Here is a 19,701-nt window from a genome sequence, read left to right on the forward strand (position 1 = left end):
TATGGTCGAAATTATGCCGAACCATCGCTTTAAGCTGATGCATTTTGGCAAGTATTTATCAGAGCATCTGGCTTCAAAAAATAGCTGAAGACTCTCAGCAAATTAACTATTTTGATAATTGAGTAATTGTGTGCTAAAATTCACCTGTTCAATTTGACTACTATAAAAATCTTCAAACCCTGAATTACATCAGCACAAATTAACCCTGAACAAATATCCATCTACATTAAAATACAAACGCCCAGTTGATAAGTAACCTGTGACTGACTGTACTTGGATGACTCACAAGCATCTCTTTCTGATGTAGGTATCCGATGAGTGTACTAGTGTTTCCTCTCAGTGTGAAATGATCATAACCTTATGTGTATATCTGTGTCCCAGGTCTTCCCAGATGTGACCATCCTGTTCAGCGATGTGGTCAAGTTCAACGAGATCTGCATCCACATCACACCCATGCAGGTGGTGGACATGCTCAATGAGATCTACATTGTCTTTGACACGCTCAGCGAGAAACACAATGTTTACAAGGTGAGTCCAAGAAAGCAGCACATCCAGCTGCAGGTACGAAAAGTGTGTTGTGTATTTTGAAATATATCGCTGATGTTTTGAAAAGGTTACTAATTGAAGCCTATTATTATATTAAATCTAAAATGATGCAATGCACATTTTTCTAAATAAAACCTAAATGTAAATAAAACCAATAGAGAAATACAGCCCATACTTATGCAGATAAAAAGAAGTAGTCAAGGAGCCATTTGTAAACTATTTATCAGTCTAACTAACTGTATAGTGCAGTAAATGTACTGTATTTGTAGCCGTAGTAGGTTTGATTTTTATCCATTATTTAAACATAAAAACACACATTCTGGTAGAAATTACTGATGCACACATACCTGGACTTTGGTTACAGAGTGATGGAGGTTAAAATATGCCAAAAAAGATTTCTTCTTAATGTTATCACAGTTTAGAATGTGTCACTCTGCCTTGTGTCCAGGTGGAGACGATCCGTGATGCCTACATGGTGGTGGCGGGTGTTCCTAACAAGACCACCTTTCATGCACACCACATCTGCGACATGGCTCTGGACATGCTCAGCTCCATCGACCACCTCAAAGACCCCTCCACCGGGGATAACATCCAGATCAGAGTTGGTGAGTAGCACTTCAGTGGCTCGGCTGTGATAAAGCATCAAGATTATTTTGATGTTTTGGGGTCTGTAGGGAGGTGATGGCTCAAGGTCAGCCACACAGCACTGCTTCTGCTTCTGAACTGGTAGGGATTCAGTGTCGTTATCCATGTACTTCAGACAGTTAGAGGTTGGGCTATTTATCCACTCAACCACTCTCACCATTAAGTAACAGCTCCAAAAATACAATCTTGAGATCTTGGGGCACAATAGAAGGATTTTCCTTCAAACAGAGAACTCTAAAAGGTAAATCGAGATGATTCCCAACTGCCTCAAAAGGTCACCGTTCTGATATCAACCCTGACCACTTTTGTAGCAAAGAAGATTTTCCCAACATGCTTGAGGTCAGAGGACCTGATCCCTGTTAAGCTCCTCTCCAAATAAAAAGCTGCTCTTCAGACACAGTTGAACAGACGCTCCTGTAGGGATAAGTGCTGTTTTAAAGGGGATCTGACCCACGATAGGCTAGCCACCTCCTCTAAGGGCCTAGCGGTGGCCTAAAGCAGGTGAGAGCAAACACAGCAAGGAAGAGGAGCAGGCAAAAAAAGGATTGTATGTATTATAAATTATAAAACAAGCTAAGTTTTACACTACAAGCTACAGTCATCCATTTTCACACACACTCACACAGCAATGGCATATATATAAAAAGTCAAGTAAAAAGATTTTCCTAATATGGATTAAGTTTTTATCATTAGTTTAACTGTATTTAGGATTTGGTCTGATTATAAATGAGGCTATGTAAATAGTGGCTAAATCATTTGAATTGAAGAAGCATTAACCTTCGTGTCGTCCTCCCGGGTCCAATTGACCCCGTCTGTTTTGACTGTTCCTTCTTTCCTTCCTTCCTCTCTCCTTTCCTTCCATCTTCCTCCCTCCTTTCCTCCATTCCCTCCTTTCCCTCCTTTCCTTCCTTTCTCCCCCTTTCCTTCCTTCCTTCATTCTTCCTTCCTTCCTTCCCTCCTTCCTTCCTCCCTCCTTTCCCTCCTTTCCTTCATTCCTCCCCCTTTCCTTCCTTCCTTCCTTCATTCTTCCTTCCTTCCTTCCTTCCTCCCTCCTTTCCTTCCATCTTCCTCCCTCCTTCCCTCCTTCCTTCCTCCCTCCTTTCCCTCCTGTCCTTCCTTCCTTCCTCCCTCCCTCCCTCCCTCCTTTCCTTCCATCGTCCTCCCTCCTTTCCTTCCTTCCTTGACTAGAGGACAACAGGAGGGTTAAATAACGTATAATTTGTATCATTCACTAATTATGATATTGGCATTAACTGGAGCACATCGTAATGTCTGTAAGTGAGTGATAATAAGTCATACTGCTGCATTAAAGACTTGGTAAGTCATATCTAAACATCCATTTATCAATATATTATGCAAATTGTTCATTCCATATGGGCATCTGGCCTATCCCAGCATGCACTGGGCTAAAAGGTAGCAGGGTAGACCCATGACGTGTCGCCAGTCTCAATGCCAAACACCTAAAAAGAAGAAAACGTGTCCTTTGAGCTCTCAACAGCAGGAAAAATGTCTTTTCAGTTCAAGCTTCAAAGTAAAAATGGAGTCATTAGCATCAACAAACAACAAATCTACAACTCCTGCAAATATATTGTGCTCATGTTGACAGACAGTAACAATAACCTTTTCAAACTGCTGTTTGAGGTAAAATATGAAGTGCTGCACACAAAGCGATGATGATTCAATTGTATTTTTCACTCTCAACAGAGGAGAAATAATCTGTTTTCTACAGGATGCAGTTTTTTTTATTTAATTTGTGCACTGTTGGTTGCTTGTAATGAAAAAGTTCGAATTTAACCCTTGTGTCGTCCTCCCAGGTCAAATTGACGCCATCTCTTTTGACTGTTCCTTCTTTCCTTCCTCTTTCTTTAATTTTTCCTTTGTTCTTCCCCTCCTCCCTCTTTCTTTGATCCCACTTCCTTCCACACTCCCTCCTTACTCCCTACCTTCCTTCCTTCCTTCCTTCCTCCCTTCCTCCTGTCCTTCCTTGACCTGAGGACAACAGGAGGGTTAAGTATCTGGATATACTTTGACTAGGTGATGAGTGCAAGATAAATGACTGCATATAAACCAGTTTTTTGTAGGGGCAGTACTGTAGCTGCTATAAAAATAGACTCAGGCAGTTTATGAATAAATCAGATCACGTTGAGTTTCTATAAAGTGTTTTTCCTCTCTCAGGTATCCACTCAGGTATGGTGGTGGCTGGCGTGGTGGGTCTGAAGATGCCTCGCTACTGCTTGTTTGGCGACACTGTAAACACAGCCTCGAGGATGGAGAGCAACGGAGTGGTGACTACACTAACATACTTAACAACCCATAGCCCCAGCGAAATGTGCCAAATAACCCACAGCAATAGTATAAATAACTGCAATAACATTAACAATTTCCCTCAAGTCAATTTCATGTAGATTGGTACAGAAAACCATTTTCATGTTTAATGACGCCGCTGTACAGTACGTGCAGCTTTTCGGTTAATGCAACGAGCTAATCACTTCATTTGCTTTCCATTACTTACACTAATAGAAGTTAATGTCATGTTGTGGGGAAAATCTGTTCGATGATAAACGGAAAAGAAAGCAGTTTATTCAGACTAAATTTCCTCTTTGTATTCACACAAAGGAAGAAACCTCTGAATGAACTCTCATTTTAAGTGTTTGAATACGCTTAATGTTTTCATAGCCTTTTGATGATTTTTAAAAGTTTCAGTAAAATAAATGGATTGTATTTCAACACAGAGCCTTAGCAGCAGTTGTCTGTATGTGTCTGTGTGAGCAGGGCATGCAGATACACATCAGCCAGACCACCAAAGACCACCTGGAACATGAGCCCTATATCATCGAGGAGAGGGGCAAAATCTTTGTAAAGGTAAGTGGTTAATACAAGCCATGGATGGATACCTTTTACTATCATGTATGGTAGGGCTGCTCGCTTATGGAAAAAATCATAATCACAATTTTTGGGGTCAAAATTTAAATCATGATTATTAAAACGATTTTTTTTTAAACTTTAGAAACATGCTGCATTTCTTGTCTATTCGGCTTAAATAATTTTCTCTCCCAGCAGCAGCCTTTTATCTGCCGCTTAACGCAACACACATCAGAAAATGTGCAGAGATATTAGAGCTGAGCGGGTTACCATGACGATAGTTCACCCATCACATCCTGGTTTTTAATAATCAGTCAGTAAACTCAGCATCGTCTGACGCAGGCTGGAAACTCTGCACTTTTATTTACAGTTAAAACATTTCGCCGTGTGTTTCAGCTTCTGTTAAACTAACAGAGCTGCGGCGGCTTCCTGTCTAAGCTTTTCAAAATAAAACCTTTGTTATTGACCGCTATCTCATTATTATTAAAAATAGTTTCCCCTCGATTTTATTAGTTTTGAGATCGTTTGGCCCCTAAATCGTAATCATGATCAAATTTCGATTAATTGAGCAGCCTTAATGTATGGCCTTTCTTATCCACTATCCACTGACTGAAATGGACATTAATGTTTTGCTTTTCATCATTTCTTGTAGTTATAATACTCAACACATTGCTGTTGAGTATTAATGAAGATACTCATTATCTTGAGCCAACTAAGAGACATTTTGAACCTGACAATGAATTTTAGATTTAATTTTCTTTCTAACATTTACATATGGCATTTTTGATCAAAACCTTCAATCTCCCAAACATCTTGTAGGGTAAAGGCTACATGAAAACCTACTGGCTGAAAGGAAAGAAAGACCTATCATTCAAGACTCCGGCAGAGCTGCGCTACAGCAGTGAACAGAGAGACTCTGAGGATAAGAGCTCTAATGGGTGAGTAGACGGGGGGTGGAGGCGGCAAAGAATCACTTTTATTCTATACACAATGTAGACTCACCACGTCCCCTGTTGATTCAGCCAGAGCTGCGTTTATTGCCCCCCTGCAGCACCAGACAGCAAAGTGAAAGGCTGTTTCAGGCGTTTTGTTTGAAGGAGTCACGCTGACCAACAAAAGTTTTGACCCGTATGTGGCAGTGCAACATCTTGGGTTACTGAAGCAGCACAAGAACAATGTAAGATAAAACAGGAAAGATATAGCACTGCAAAAGCATTTATAATTAACAATAAGAAATAATAATAATAATAATACATTTTATTTATAACGCGCTTTTACAAGTGCTCAAAGATGCCCTCCCTCCTTTCCTTCCTTCCCTCCTTCCTTCTTCCCTAATTTCCTTCCTTCCTTCCCTCCTTTCCTTCCTTCATTCCTTCCCTCCTCCCTTCCTTCACTCATTCCTTCCTTCCTCCCTCCTTTTCTTCCTTCCTTCATTCCTTCCCTCATTTCCTTCCTTCCTTCCTTCTTCCCTCCTTTCCTTCCCTCCTTCCTTCTTCCCTCCTTTCCTTCATTCCTTCCTTCCCTCCTCCCTTCCTTCCTTCCTTCCTTCTTCCCTCATTTCCTTCCTTCCTTCTTCCCTCCTTTCCTTCCTTCCTTCCATCCTTCCCTCCTTCCTCCCTCCTTTTCTTTCCTCATTTCCTTCCTTCCTTCCTTCCTTCCTTCCCTCCCTCACTCCTTTCCTTCCTCCCTTTCTTCCTTCCTTGACTCGAGGACAACAGGAGGGTTAAAAAGGTGTGTTTTTTAGGAGTGATTTGAAGGTCTGTATAGTCTCTGATGGGTTTGGGGAGTGAATTCCAGAGGGTGGGGGGCGGCAGCAGAGAAGGCTCTGTCCCCTTAATTTTAGTGCTTGGTCTGAGGGGGGGTAGGGCAAGGAGATTTCCCTCTGAGGATCGGAGGGCACGGGAGGGGGGCCGGGGGGGGGGGGGGGGGGGGGGGGGGGTAGTGGTGGAGCAGGTCTGTGAAGTAGGTGGGGGCCAGGTTGTAAAGTGATTTGTGGGTGAGCAGGAGGATTTTGAATTGTATACGGTGTGAGATGGGGAGCCAGAGCAGTTTTTGGAGGACAGGGGGGGTGATGTGTTCTCAGGAGCGGGTGTGGGTGAGCAGGCGGGCAGCAGAGCTCTGAATATATTGGAGTTTATTGAGGAGTTTGGATAATTCTGATATAAAATGATTATGGTCCTCCTTTAACTTTAACAGATCAAAGTGAGAACAGTCTTCTATTATTCATCTGTGTAAATACATCATTCTGCACAAATGAAGGTCAAACATCCAAATTAAGTTAAAACAGTAAAGGGGAACTTTATAATGTATTGATATGTGAAATATTATAACTCCCACTCACACAGTTATTTGCTTGTAAGACTTTGTTACAGGCTAAATGAAACCAAGGTCTTTAAAACTATCACTGCAAAAATTCAAATACACTGTCTTTAATGTTTTATGTCTTTTGTAAATCACTGTGATATTCTACTAATGTATAACTGCACTAGTTCCACAAGCACCAACGCCAAGTGCATGGCCTCCAACCTCAACATCACAGGCAGTGAGGGGGAGCAAGCAGAGGGGAAGCCAAGCCCCAGCGATCTTCCACTGGACACCATGCCTCCACCAGAGGCCGCTAACGAGCTCCCTGTCATTTCAACTGAGCTGCAGGAAAAGGAGAAAGCCAAAAAGACTAAGAACAACAAGGGGGCCAGGTTGGATATCCCTCAGGGAAACGCAATGCCGGAGAATTTGTCGCCGGCTGTTGGGCTGGAGAACCCGGGTCCTTTACTCAACAACAAGAGAAACAGCTTCAGGCTGCAGTATACCAAGCTGCCTGCCAACCTACCCATGAGAAGCACCGCCTGCTCCATTCTGTGAGCGGATGGTTTTAGTGTGATATTACAAGATGACACTGACATGTGACAAAGGGTGCGATATTAAGAATATAATGGAAGTGTAGGAAGAGGCAGGACAAAGAGAGAAGTTTCAGATTTAACAAGATTTATGGTTAATGGTGATCTGCATTTAAACACATTTTGAATGCCAGGAGATTTTGAAAGATAAAAATAAGAGTTAAGTGGCAAATTAAACTGAAAACAAACATGTTTTAAAAGTTAAAGTCCACTTGAAATAAAGTAAAAGCTTTGTTTCATTGATGTCACGCATGAAAAGATGACTGGTTTAGAAACTTTTTTTTTTTTTTAAAGATCAGTTATATCACCACCCTGAATACTGAGAATTGACAGGTTTCACAACATGTCTTCCTTATGTCGACTATTTAAAACAAAAAAAGGAAGTACAATGTCCTCTACACGCAGAACAGAACATGCACAGAAAACACAGAACTACAAAACTGTACTATAGGCAATCACAGCCATGACAATGAGTTTTTATTTCTTTTATTTTCTTTATGCTATTTGCTGTAATATTTTACAGCTGTATAAGCCATCCATGAAGTCACTGCTATTACTGCTACAGGAATTATGTCTAAAACTAACTGTATGTATGGATGAGAGTAGACAGAGGTCATCAGAGGTTGCCCTTTAATTTTGTTTAAACTAGTCGTATTGTTATTCAGTTGGTATTTGGCTAGACGTTAACAGCATTGTCTTAAAGATTTCTGGTTCTACTTTCTGTATTTAACTGACTGCATTTGTTTCACTGTATGATGGTAGTGTTTGTTCATATAAAACTGTATGTACAGCCACTAAAAAGCGGTCATGTTTTTAATTTTTGTTTTACTAAGTCATGACACTCTTTCTCATATGCAGGTGGTTTCAAAACATATTTTTTATTAACAGGTGCAACCGACATGCACCTCAGCTTTTGGGGTTGTGGCTAGTTTAGACTTTCCATCCTGATAGCTGAACATAAAATTCTGGTAACACTATATTTTAAGTTAAGAACATAATATTCTGATAATCTCCTGAGCAGTTTCTTGAAAGAACTATGTAATTTGCTACTAATCAAAGGGAAAATAGTAATTTCCTTCTGATTGAATCCCATGTAATTATTCATTCATTCATATTTTAAACTAACTACATATATCTTTTGAATATTATGCTTGCTTTTGATCTACTTGGCAAACAGACTATCACTATCACTTGATTTTTGTGTTTAATTAATTTATATAAATATATTGAATTTACAATCATAAGTCAGAGAAGTGCAGTGAATCCTCACATTTGTGAAGCTGGAACAGACAAATATTTTACCTTTTTGCTTGACTGATGGCTTCACCAAAATCAATCCTCAAACCTACAATATGTGTCTGTTGAAGGACTTAATCAATTAATTGAGTTTTCTTTTCAGCTCTATGTGAATGCAAAAGGAAAGGAAAAGCTAGTCTGTTAGACTCTTATAACACAGTTCCTTAGACCTGCAGAGAGGATGTGAGTAAAGGATCAGGATCTTGATCTTGTAAGGAAGTGAGTTTCAAGCTTTTTTGTGTCAACAACCTCTAAACTGACATCGATCAAAACATGGACTCCCACTAGACAAGATTTTGTCCGAGGGTCCTCATCTGAAGATTTTTGCATTGAGATGTTTAATTACATAAAGTGTATGAAAACCATGACCGAACTAGCCATATATTCTGTAATTGTGTCACTCATAAGTGGAATTATAGGAACATATGAGGCTGCATTCACACTGCAAGCTAAAATACGATTTTTAGTCCATGGACAGAGGACCAAACCAAAGTCTTAATCTTTGGGGAGATGGCTTTGTTCAAGAGAAGCTCGAGGTTTTGTTGTTGCTGTCGCTCTTGCAGTTATATGACATCACACAATACACGCTAGATGACGCCTCCGCTCTGACAACGTTGCCACGGCAACCTGTCAGATTGGTCATTAATGTGGCCAAATCCAATTTGGACACTTGCTAAAAACAGTGTGGACAGTCAGGCCTAAAAATATATGAGATATGAGAAGGAATCAGATTTGAATCATATTTGCCTGCAGTCTGAACACAGCCTAAGTGATTCCCTTTTGTGCTTGGGAGTGCCCAGAACCCCCTCAAGGAATCCCGAGGGTCCCCATCGTGAGAACCACCGCTTTAAGTATTTAAATTGGTTATGAGTAATCTATAGACACTGCTGTCATGACACCCATATAGGGCTTAAAGTGTTTCATGGTTTCAAAAAACATGTATTTATGTACCAGATTGTTAACAGGTGCAACCACCATACAGCTGTTTTTGGGTTGTGGCTAGTGTGGACTTTCCATCCTGATTACTAAACCTAAAATATGGGTAATGCTAAAAGTATGAGGTTATAATTCTCTAATAATCTCCTATGCAGCTTCTTAAATAATAACTACGTAACTTTCTACTAATCAAAGGGAAAATACTCATTTCTTTCTGATTGAATCCCAGGTAACTCATTCATTCATATCTTAAACTTTCTCTCCATATATCATGTTGCCGTTGGACAAAGTTCACATTCCTGCATGCTTAACTGACCTACTTGGCAAACAGACTATCACTAAATTCAAACTGGGATTTGATCTGTTGATTTACTAAAATTAATTCATATAAAGATACTGAATTTACAATCACATGACAGAAAGATGCAACATATCTTCATATTTTAGCTGTAACTGTAACTTTTTGCTCCATAGATAGTTTCACCAAATCAATCATTAAACCTATGGTGTCTGTTGAATGTACTAATCAGTTAACTGAGTCATCTTTTCAGCACTGTGTGAATGTGAAAGGAAAGGAGCGGCATTACTCTGTTACACATATATATAAAGCTGCCCACACAGTTCCTCAGACCTGCAGAGAGGATGTGAGTAAATGGTCCTGTGAGGATCTTGTAAGGAAGTGCTTCTAAAACTTTTTCCGTGTTAAGGTCCCCTAAACTGACATTAATCAAACCATGGACTCCCACTTGATAAGATTTCCAGATCACAGATTTCCCCATCTGATCCAGAATTTGTGCTTTGAGATGTTTTATTACAGAAAGTGTATGAAACCCATGACCAAACTAGTGATTGTGTTACTTATATGTGGGATTATAGTGTAAACAAATTATTCCCTTATTTTGAAAGGGACCCCCCAGAAAAACCACAAGGACCCCTATTGGTCCCCAGTCCCCCACTTTGAGAACCACTGCTTTAAGGATCTTGTAAGTTGGTAATGATCATGCCATCTATGGGCACTGCTATGCCTTTTAACAGCCACTAGGAGGTGATAGGCTAACCACAAGTTAAAGACTAAATAGATGATTAAATAAATCAGAGACTAAGAACAACGTGTGAGTCAATCTTTGGTTCTCTGTGGTTCTACAGATCCAAAATACAAGTGAGTGGGAGTTTTAGTCTGATCACGCTGTGGGGAGAAAGTGAATCCCTGTTAGCTGATCAAATTAAATGTCTGGCCTCCTCTGAACCGGCATCTGTTCATCTCAATTTGTGCTCACCATCTATCTTACAACACTGTGAGCGAACGGACAGGGCGAGCTCGCACAGAAAGAACCTAAAGCTCACCAAATCCTCCATCCAATTCAGGCTCCAAATCTCCAGCACAGTTCCCTGACCCCGGTGGTTATGAGGTCGGTTATTCCTGTCTTAGTCATCTGATGATAACACACTGCCATTATGTGAGTGACTGTACGTGTGTGATCTTTTAATGAAAGATAAGTGGCATAATTGAAGTTCCTCTTACTATCTCATAACCGAAAAATGCAAGTGCGTTAGCTGTGTACAGTATGAAGGTAACGCAGGTAACAGCTCATTTCAGGGCCGCTGCGTTCCTTCACACACACAACACATGTATGCGTGCACACTTACACATAAAAAGATATTCAGCCGAGTGCTCCCTGCTGATGTTTCCTTGTGAGATGTCATTACACGATAAAGAGGAAGCCATCAGGAAACCGCTTAAGCACTACTTCCTGTCTGTTGCCACGGTGACAGACCTCATTCTGCAGTTGCAAAGTTTACCCATGTCTTTACCAAGCTAATTTCTTGCAGAAGGGCTGAGTGGGAGGCAAAACAAAGAGGCAGGTGTGCCTCGGTGTGCACTGCTCACTAGTGGGCTGGTATCCTGTCCAGGGACTGTCAAACACTCCTCTCAGTCCAGCTGGGTTTAAGCGTAACCTTTAACCCCGACATCTGACAACAATTAACATTTATGAGTGTTCATTGGACGGGTGTTTCTGAATGGCCTGAGCTTTAGCCGACTGCCCTTCAACACAGCTGGTTGCCATTCAGATAAAACCCACAGATAAACAACACAGCTTCAGAATCAGGGGACTTCCTCATTCGTGATGAATCGTTGAATTCATGACTTCAGAGCTGCAGACATGTTTGTTATATAGCTGCAAAGAATGATTATTCTGTTGTGAACAAGGCAAGGCTCAGTGTTAGTTAGTCACTCTGGGTTACATCCTATATCACCCTAATTTGTATTTATATTTAACTAATACAGATAAGACTATAAAAGGTTGACAAGTTTTATGGCAACCAGTTCAAACAAAGCTCAATTCATAAGACAGAAAATCCTCATGTTTTATTAGCGTTTGATACATCAAAGAAAGCAGCCACTCAGGGTTAATTACTTTATGAAGTTTATCTTTCACAATGACTGATTTTTCACCGGGGGACAAAGTGCGCTAATTTACACCATTAAGATGTCAGTGTCCCAGATTTAAGTGGCTGAGTTGAGTTTATGTGTCATTTAAACTAAAACAAATCACAGCACCAGGGTTTAAAAACTTTAAAATACAAACTGTTGATCTTACAAAAAATGTAATTAAGCATATATGAGAATTACGTAACTAAATTCAACAAAACAAAATATTTAATTACAAGCAGAGAGCAAGATAATTGTTACATATTGTATCATGCTAGCACTGCTGTTTGTCCCTAAACTTTAAATCAAATACACCATTAGTTGTTCTATATGTTAAGTTTGAGTAGTTGGTGAGTTGTGACAGTGTGCACGTGTGTCAGACTGAGACACATCTGTTTGCTCTTTGTTTTGATTCTACCTTGAATTAGAGACACCCGGGGAGGGACGTGGAGCTCAGCAGTGACAGGAGCCGCATTCCAGTGAAGGTGAACACAAAAAAAAGGGTTAAGCCGCTCCCCTTTCAACTAGCTGCATCACTGGATTATTGCTAAATTCTTTCTGGGGTTTTCACTTGTCAGAACAAGCAGACGCACAACGTCAGCAATACAGAGAAGAGCAGGGACAGAGGCGGAGAGATTCAGAGAGGGTGCCAAAGTGTGATGAGTGAGGGCAAGTGAGAAAATAACAGTTGTTTTTTTTGAAGGGTTTGAATTTGAATTTCAGAGGGAAAAACAAGATAGGCTCGAAGAGGAAAGAGAGAGAGAGAGAGAGACTCACACGCTGAGGGGTGTGTCATAGCAATTTAGTTCCTCAAGGAAGTACAACTCAACATTATCTTAAGACAGGGTGGCAAGCAGTGACAGAAGCGCAGCAGGAGGGCTGTTTTTTTGTGTTTTGGTTCTGCTCATAGTGGAGATGAAGGGATCTCATTAAATCAAGCGGCCTTTGCTGTCAACGTGAGACACAGAGCAGAGGGAGAGAGAGATATCTGACACAGACGAGGAGGGAGGGGGACTCAGCACCCACAGGTAAGACACTATCTGCCGTGTTCAATGTGCCAGTTAGAGAGTAAAAATCCTTTGGGCCCAGATTAGTGTTGTGCCTCCTTTTATGTTCTTGGAAAATTAAGAGTGTTTGTTGCTGGCGCCCAGCAGGGGAAGGCACAGGAGAGGGATGATTGGAACAAATTGTGTGACTTCTCTCCACTTCCCCATGTTGAGTGCGAGTTGGGAGATATGCGTGTGTGCTCAGTCATGCTGGAACAAGTACACTGACATGCACAGATGTAGAGCTCACACTTTTGTTTGCACAGGCTGGGGAGTTGCTCAACTCAAATCTCAACGCTGTGGATTTTCCCTTCTGCACTTGATGTGAAGTATGCTAAATAAGAGCCAAAGACAGTGAAAGGTTGTGATGTCAAGGGACAAATACAAGCTGTGGGCCGTTTTTTAGGCTTATAGCTCCCCACCACAGACCCAACAGCTATCTGTTTCGCTTCCCTTTTGAGGCATTGCAGATGGGTGGCAGGCTTGAGCAACGGCGAGTCAGAAGAGTTGTGCAATGTTGAATGAGAAACTGCAATATGTACTTTGAGAGAATTTCAAAATCTTTTCTTGTCTATGACTAAACGACTTATGGAGGAATTTTGTGAAAACAAAGGGCTTATCGAATGAAGAGGGCAATTTAGTAATAGAAAAATATAAGAAACCAAATTTAACCTTTACAAACTTGCAAAAAAACATGAAACCAGAAGTAGGTTCAAAGGTTCAAATGAAGTGCAAGAAGTTACATAACAAGTTAAAGATAAAAAAACAAGATCTTATATCTGCACAATCTTACAACTACAGTACTATTTCCACCTCCCCTTTCAAAACACACAACGGAAGTGACATTTCATCCTGGTGCAATACCGTTCTTCTCATCTTGCAGAAAGTTGCTGTGTAAAGATACATATCTACCGTACCATAGTTTCACTGTTGTTGTTTAATCGTGGCTCTTCAACAGGAGAAAAATAAAAATTTCTAGTTCAATTCTAAACAACCCTTGTAGCTCAGTGATGACCTTTCTACAATGGCCTTCTTGTTTTCATCTGATTGACTGACACTGGCTTTTCTGTGTGTTTTTTCTGGAACATTCTCATTGTTCAATCTGATCAAAGGCAGCGGGCAGCTAAAAGAGACCTAACCCCTCCTCTCAGTCTCACCAGCTACAACTCAGTCTACACAACCCCAGGCCTGGTGATGAAAATGAGGATATCTATCTGCCAAGTTCAAAGTGACAAGGCCACGCTGCACTCTGCAACAGTACCAAGGCTCATTTTTGAACAAATGAGTCAAAAGGGGCTTCATGCATCCCCTTCAAAGCCCTGAGAGACAATTTATCTCTAAACTCTCACACACACACATATTGCAAATGTGGATTGGTCAATGACACAACCACAAAAATACACACTCAAAATCCAAAGCATTCTTTTGTTCTCAAAAATACCTCAATGCAAAACCAACCCGGAAACCACTTCTACCCAAAAATGTGCATCCACATGCACGCAGGTTCATGCATGTACACAAACACCGGGGCTCAATGTTAGTGCCATTTGAGGAATGCTAAATATTTACCTCTCCTGCCTGCCTGGATGGCTACACCAATCAGCACCCTCTGTTTGACTGCCCATTAACTGTTTAAAGATTCTTCACTGTCTGGCTGCTACAGTAACTCTGAGAGCAACCACACTCATCTCTACTGTGAGCACCACCTCTGCTATGGGTTACTTTTCCTTTTTTCCTCCTACAGACAGTATTAGATCATCCAGAGCGTACAGGTGCATGTCAATTCAAGCAATTCAGGTATTTGGGAGGGAAACAAACACTTGAAAATGTAATGCAGTCACTCCCTGGTGGATGTCAACAACAAACCGTCGCTTAAAGGCCCTCTTCAATCCATCTGTACCAGAAAATTGAAGCTCAACAGCGAGAGTGTCCTTGATGTGACCGACCAAATGACGTCCATTACATACGAGTGGATTCATGGCAATGTGCTGCTGTAACACAAATGTTTTCAACGCTTCACAAACAGGCTCGACCCCCCCTGATAGATGTGCATAAAATAAACAATGTAGACGCACAAAAAGCAGAGTAGCAAGAAGTCTCCAGCTGCGGAGTTACATTTCACTATGTGGAATACTGGCTGATGACTACACACTGCAGCCGTCCCTCAGATCCCTGTAGTCTTTTTAGCAAATAAACGGGATTGAAGCATGAATCTGAAATAGCTATCACGCTGCTCCACTTCCATTATCACTGTTAAGGGAAATTAATCTAATGAATGTTCTTTAATTCCCCACAGGGAACCCGAAGCTTTTGTAACGAAGCGAGCTATTAGAAATGTGACACTCAAAATGAATGGCTGTGCATGTAAATTAACCTAGTGAGATATCCTATAAAAGTGACTGTTTGGTTATTATGGATGTTGCAGCTGGGATCGGGGGTGCGCGGCAGGGTTGGGGAGAATCACAACGAGCGCTGCCTGTTTTGCATGATATGATCGTTAATGTAGCTGGATCACTTTTTCATTTATTAGTGAGCCACGGAGTCGTTTGTTCACAGTGCTGACAGAGCATCATTGGAGTGGGACAATGGGAACACTGTCATTTGAATAATTCTGTCTAATAAGCACAAATAGGCATGAAAATACCACAATACCATGTCTGGCGGCCATTCAACTGACTGAGATTTTATGGACAACATGTACAGGATGTCTCGATAAAAGAGTCAGTGATGAAAGGCAGATTCCAGGCCAATAATTAAAGTAGGTATTGGGTTCATAGTCCTCATTCTGTACTGGCCCCAACATTGATGTAATCTGTAAACAGCAGGCATGGACCTGCCTCAACTATGCAGCCTACCTACTCATCTCATATACTTGTCTGCACAGGCCATGAGTGGGATTCAGTGCAGAAAGTCACACTGAAAGATGTTCAAGTCTTCAGTGTTTTTCGAATTTTAGGCCTGTTTGCACCATGAGGTTTTATAAAGGTGTGAATATGAGGATATATGACACAGGAAGTAGGAGAGGATACACTGCAGTCTTGTAGCACCAATGCACGCTAGAGATACTGTATGTCTTTGTTGATTCTGTTTTACACTATAGTTTGGATGGAGAGGAAAGCATTTAGACTTGGACTCAAGTATTTCTCTGTGTCCCTTTGTGGTGCTGAGGATGTATCAAGGACTTAGCTACCAAGCTTAAGTATTTTTCCAAGGATATACATTCACTTAATCTATAATAGGTCAAGTTATTCTTATACTTTCAAATTTTTGTCATTTTAATGATGTAGGAATTTGACCTATTTTGTTCGTCTAGTTTTTTTTCTTTTACACGTCTCTTATACCAACATCAGCTTAATAGCTAAAATGTAAATATACTTTTCCTCCTTGTGAATGATCCACTTGGAATCTGCCTCCTTTCATGTCTGAGATTAAGGAATCATTAAAGGGAATTAAAAAGGACTTAATTCAAACTGTGTTGACAATCAAAGATAAACAGTGGATTTTGTGGTTCTGTCATCGTGTGCTGTATGCATGCTGATGACCTCCCGGGGGGATTCTCTGTGATGGATGATGCTAGGTGTGGTTGAGATCTCAGTGGAGAAATTAAAAGCCTCAGTGGAGTATCTTCCATGGTGCATTTCCCTTTTGGCTTCATATGTGCATGTCGGATACAAAAACAAACACTGGAATTAACATTGCATAAAAGCACATTTCAGATTTGACATGACACAGTATAATCGATGTTTGTTAGCCCTGTGGGGATATACGTTTACTTTTAATTTTAAATATAGATTTGAACTTGAAGAGGTATCAGTGATGATTCCGACATGGAGGATGTCAAGATGGATGAAAATACGAAGGGTAGAAAAGTCAAAGTAATAACTGGAGGGCCGCCAGTTCAAATCCCAAAATAATCTGGGAAATTTGGATGGGAGAGATGAACATGTGTTGCCCTCCCCAGTCTCCACAACAACAAACCGTTTACCCTTGAACATGGCACTTAACCTCAACTACTCCACTGGAGCTGCTCGTTGTGTGGAAGTAAATGACTGGAGTTGTGCCGAGTGGCAATGAGGTGCAAGGGTGATGGTCTTCCTCTTGCGTCTCTAGATATCTTTATTATTTTTAGTAGAGTGGAAACTCATCTTACATTTAACACTTATCTTCTTTTTCATGTGATGAAAAAAGAGGCGAAAACAGTGTAACCATTCCTATTCCTTATTGACTGATGTATTTTTTCAAAAATAAGATTGTTGTTGGTTACCAAAATTAGTGAAAAGTGATGATACAAAATTTTGTGTGAAATTCAAAGACCTGTGAGAAATCAAACCGCTCAGGGTAAGATGGACAAAGTTTGTGTCTTCTGTCTTTGTGACTGGGATTCATAGTTTACTGGAGTCATGGTGGAGGATTTATGAGCATAAGATCCAATGTTGGAGGCAATTAATTTGGAACAATTACAGAGCTGCACGGTTTTAATCAATCGACTCTTAGTGTCTGGGCTAGTTGAAAATTCAGTGAGAAGTAACATGTTTATTAGAATACCAGGGTTGAAATTATAATTAATGTGCGATATACTTTTTCCCGACAATTCAGGCAACCATGGACGGCTTCAGCTCCAAGGACATGGCCTTAAAGGCACAGAAGAAGATCCTCAGCAGCATGGCCACCAAAAGTTCGGTGCAAATGTTCATTGACGACACCAGTAGTGAGATCTTAGATGAACTCTACCGCGTCTCCAAAGAGTACTCGGGTAATAAAAGTGAGGCCCAAAAGGTTATCAAAGACCTGGTCAAGATTGCTGTGAAGATTGGCCTGCTGTTCAGAAACAACCGATTCAGCAAAGAAGAGCTGGGAGTGGCCCAAGAGTTTAAGAAGAAGCTGCACATGGGGGCCATGACAGCTATCAGCTTCTATGAGGTACATTTAAACATACCAACATAAATGTTTCTGTTTTTTTCCTTTATTCAGGTGTTAAACTGTACTGTATGGCTGTTTCCACATGCAAATGAATATCCGGAGAATCAGGTCGAGGTCGCCCTTTCACACATGTAACAGACAGCAGGAAATTGTCTATGTCAGACATATTCCTCCTGGAAATGCTCTGTTTAGTTAAGATGAGGGGTGAAGAAGGTTCAGAACATGATTTAAAACGTATGCTGCGGGAGTAATTCAAGATTTTTAAGCTTTTGACCAGAAACACAACAGCTGTTACTTGACGAGAAATCACAGGAAGTCCTCTCTCCCATTACCACAAGCTTCACAGCTGAGCATTCAGCCTCAATCAGAACAATACAGCTTAGCTGGCCTGCAGTGTTTATCCAGCTCCAGTCACGTGTGTAAAATAGCGGCTGTGGACGAGAGGGGAGTTTACTGCTGGCTGCCATATTTAAGTTCATGTTCCACTTGTTCAATTGTATTGTCTCCATTATTGCCCGCACTGACGGGAGTAAGCAGTTATAGCCCACTCGCTCTGAAGTATTCACTGCTGCAGTCACACATGCGCTCCATCAGACATTAGATGAACTTTGTACTAGAGAGCTTGCAGGGTTAAGTCCATTAAAAGTCCAGTCTGACTGATAGATAGATAGATAGCCTTTATTGTCCCATGGGGAAATTCGTTTTCACAATCAGAAACACCACCGGACACGAATAATATACATACACACACCCGCTGTACAAACACCTGATTTGGACATTTGCGTTCATACATACAGCTCCTCTGAGTTAATGTCCACAAAATTTTAGGCTTGCAGTGCATGTGTGAACGGGGCTTATGTAGCTCAAAACTGCAATGAAGTGTTTGTTGTTTTCAGCAACACAAGAACCTCAATTTAGCTTTAATCCAACTTTGAGTCCATCTTTGCCTTAATAACACATTACAGAACATAAATACAGTAGGTCTGTATTGAACTCTGATTTTATAATTACATCAAACTGACAGCTGCAAAACAAGGTTGTCATTACCAGATAAAAATGCTTTACCTCTTATAATTGTGTGCATGTGTTGTATTTAAGTGTATTTAATACCCTTCTTTTTTTCCTTTAAAAGTCACAATCATCTGATCCTCCAGATGATGTAAGGCATAACACTCTTGTCAATTTTCTAACGAGTTTATCTCCTGCAGGTGGACTTTACCTTTGACAAGGCGGTGATGGCAGAGCTCTTGACCGGCTGCAGGGATCTGCTGCTGAAGCTGGTCAACACCCACCTGACCCCTAAATCCCACGGTCGCATCAACCATGTCTTCAACCATTACGCCGACCCAGAGCTCCTGACCAAACTGTACGAGCCCAGTGGCCCTTTCCGACCCAACCTCACCAAGATCTGCAAAGGACTCAACAAACTGGTGGAGGACGGGACAATATGACACAGAAATAATAAAAGTATCAGACAGACACTGGGAGATTAACAGGCAGATTCATCTGAGACTCTGAATTGTTGGACAGAATTGGTCTTACTGCTGTTGAGGACTGGCACTGTAAGACTTGATTTGAGAACAAAACTGTTGCCCCCATAGTTCTCAAAGAACATGTGGGATAATAAGTTGTTTGAGTCGAATTCCTCATGTTTTTAATGTTTAGAGGTGGTATATACTGTACAATTGTGATGCACACTTGTCTACTAAGACAAAGATCACAGAAACCAGACTTGAATATAAACTGGTTCATGCTATATCAGAGATTTTATTAGTATTTGAAATGTCATCCAATGTTTAATATTTGAGACCTTGAAATGTTTCACTTATAACTACTGATGTTATATACTCTGGATAGGAGGAGTTTAAAAACAGCTGCACAGAATGCAAAAAGAGAACAGACAGGGAACAATGCTGTAATACAAGACTGCCACCTGGTGGTCAAGATGTGGCTTCAGCAGCTCAACGTACTGTATCTGCTAAAGCATCCAGAAGACAATGCAGCTATAACAATAAAGCAAATAACCCCACAGTGGACGATTACTCGTACTGACAGTTTGTAGTTTCTGCTTCAACACATCTTTAGAAACATCCACATAAAGACTGACTCTTAAATGATGTTG

The 19,701-nt window shown here is 40.8% G+C and overlaps 2 protein-coding genes across 2 annotated transcripts in view; both read left to right on the forward strand.

Annotated features, from left to right (window-relative positions):
* The window catches only part of LOC128366890 (soluble guanylate cyclase 88E-like), a 25,451-nt gene extending 13,161 nt beyond the window's left edge, over positions 1-12,290 (forward strand). The window contains exons 12-21 of the mRNA XM_053327654.1: positions 382-528; positions 995-1,151; positions 3,367-3,440; positions 3,964-4,053; positions 4,873-4,991; positions 6,543-6,911; positions 9,040-9,078; positions 10,329-10,341; positions 12,042-12,098; positions 12,192-12,290. Of these exons, the coding sequence (XP_053183629.1) occupies positions 382-528; positions 995-1,151; positions 3,367-3,440; positions 3,964-4,053; positions 4,873-4,991; positions 6,543-6,911; positions 9,040-9,078; positions 10,329-10,341; positions 12,042-12,098; positions 12,192-12,290 (1,164 nt within the window). The remainder of the gene's footprint in view (positions 1-381; positions 529-994; positions 1,152-3,366; positions 3,441-3,963; positions 4,054-4,872; positions 4,992-6,542; positions 6,912-9,039; positions 9,079-10,328; positions 10,342-12,041; positions 12,099-12,191) is intronic.
* Positions 12,205-19,627, forward strand: tnfaip8l2b (tumor necrosis factor, alpha-induced protein 8-like 2b). The gene is made up of 3 exons (XM_053326299.1): positions 12,205-12,641; positions 17,256-17,579; positions 18,788-19,627. The coding sequence occupies exons 2-3, from the start codon at positions 17,262-17,264 to the stop codon at positions 19,028-19,030; spliced, it is 561 nt and encodes a 186-aa protein (XP_053182274.1). The 5' UTR covers positions 12,205-12,641; positions 17,256-17,261; the 3' UTR covers positions 19,031-19,627.
* Positions 19,628-19,701: the final 74 nt, after the last annotated feature.

Source organism: Scomber japonicus, chromosome 10 (assembly GCF_027409825.1).
Source record: "Scomber japonicus isolate fScoJap1 chromosome 10, fScoJap1.pri, whole genome shotgun sequence".
NCBI classification, from domain to species: Eukaryota; Metazoa; Chordata; class Actinopteri; order Scombriformes; family Scombridae; genus Scomber; species Scomber japonicus.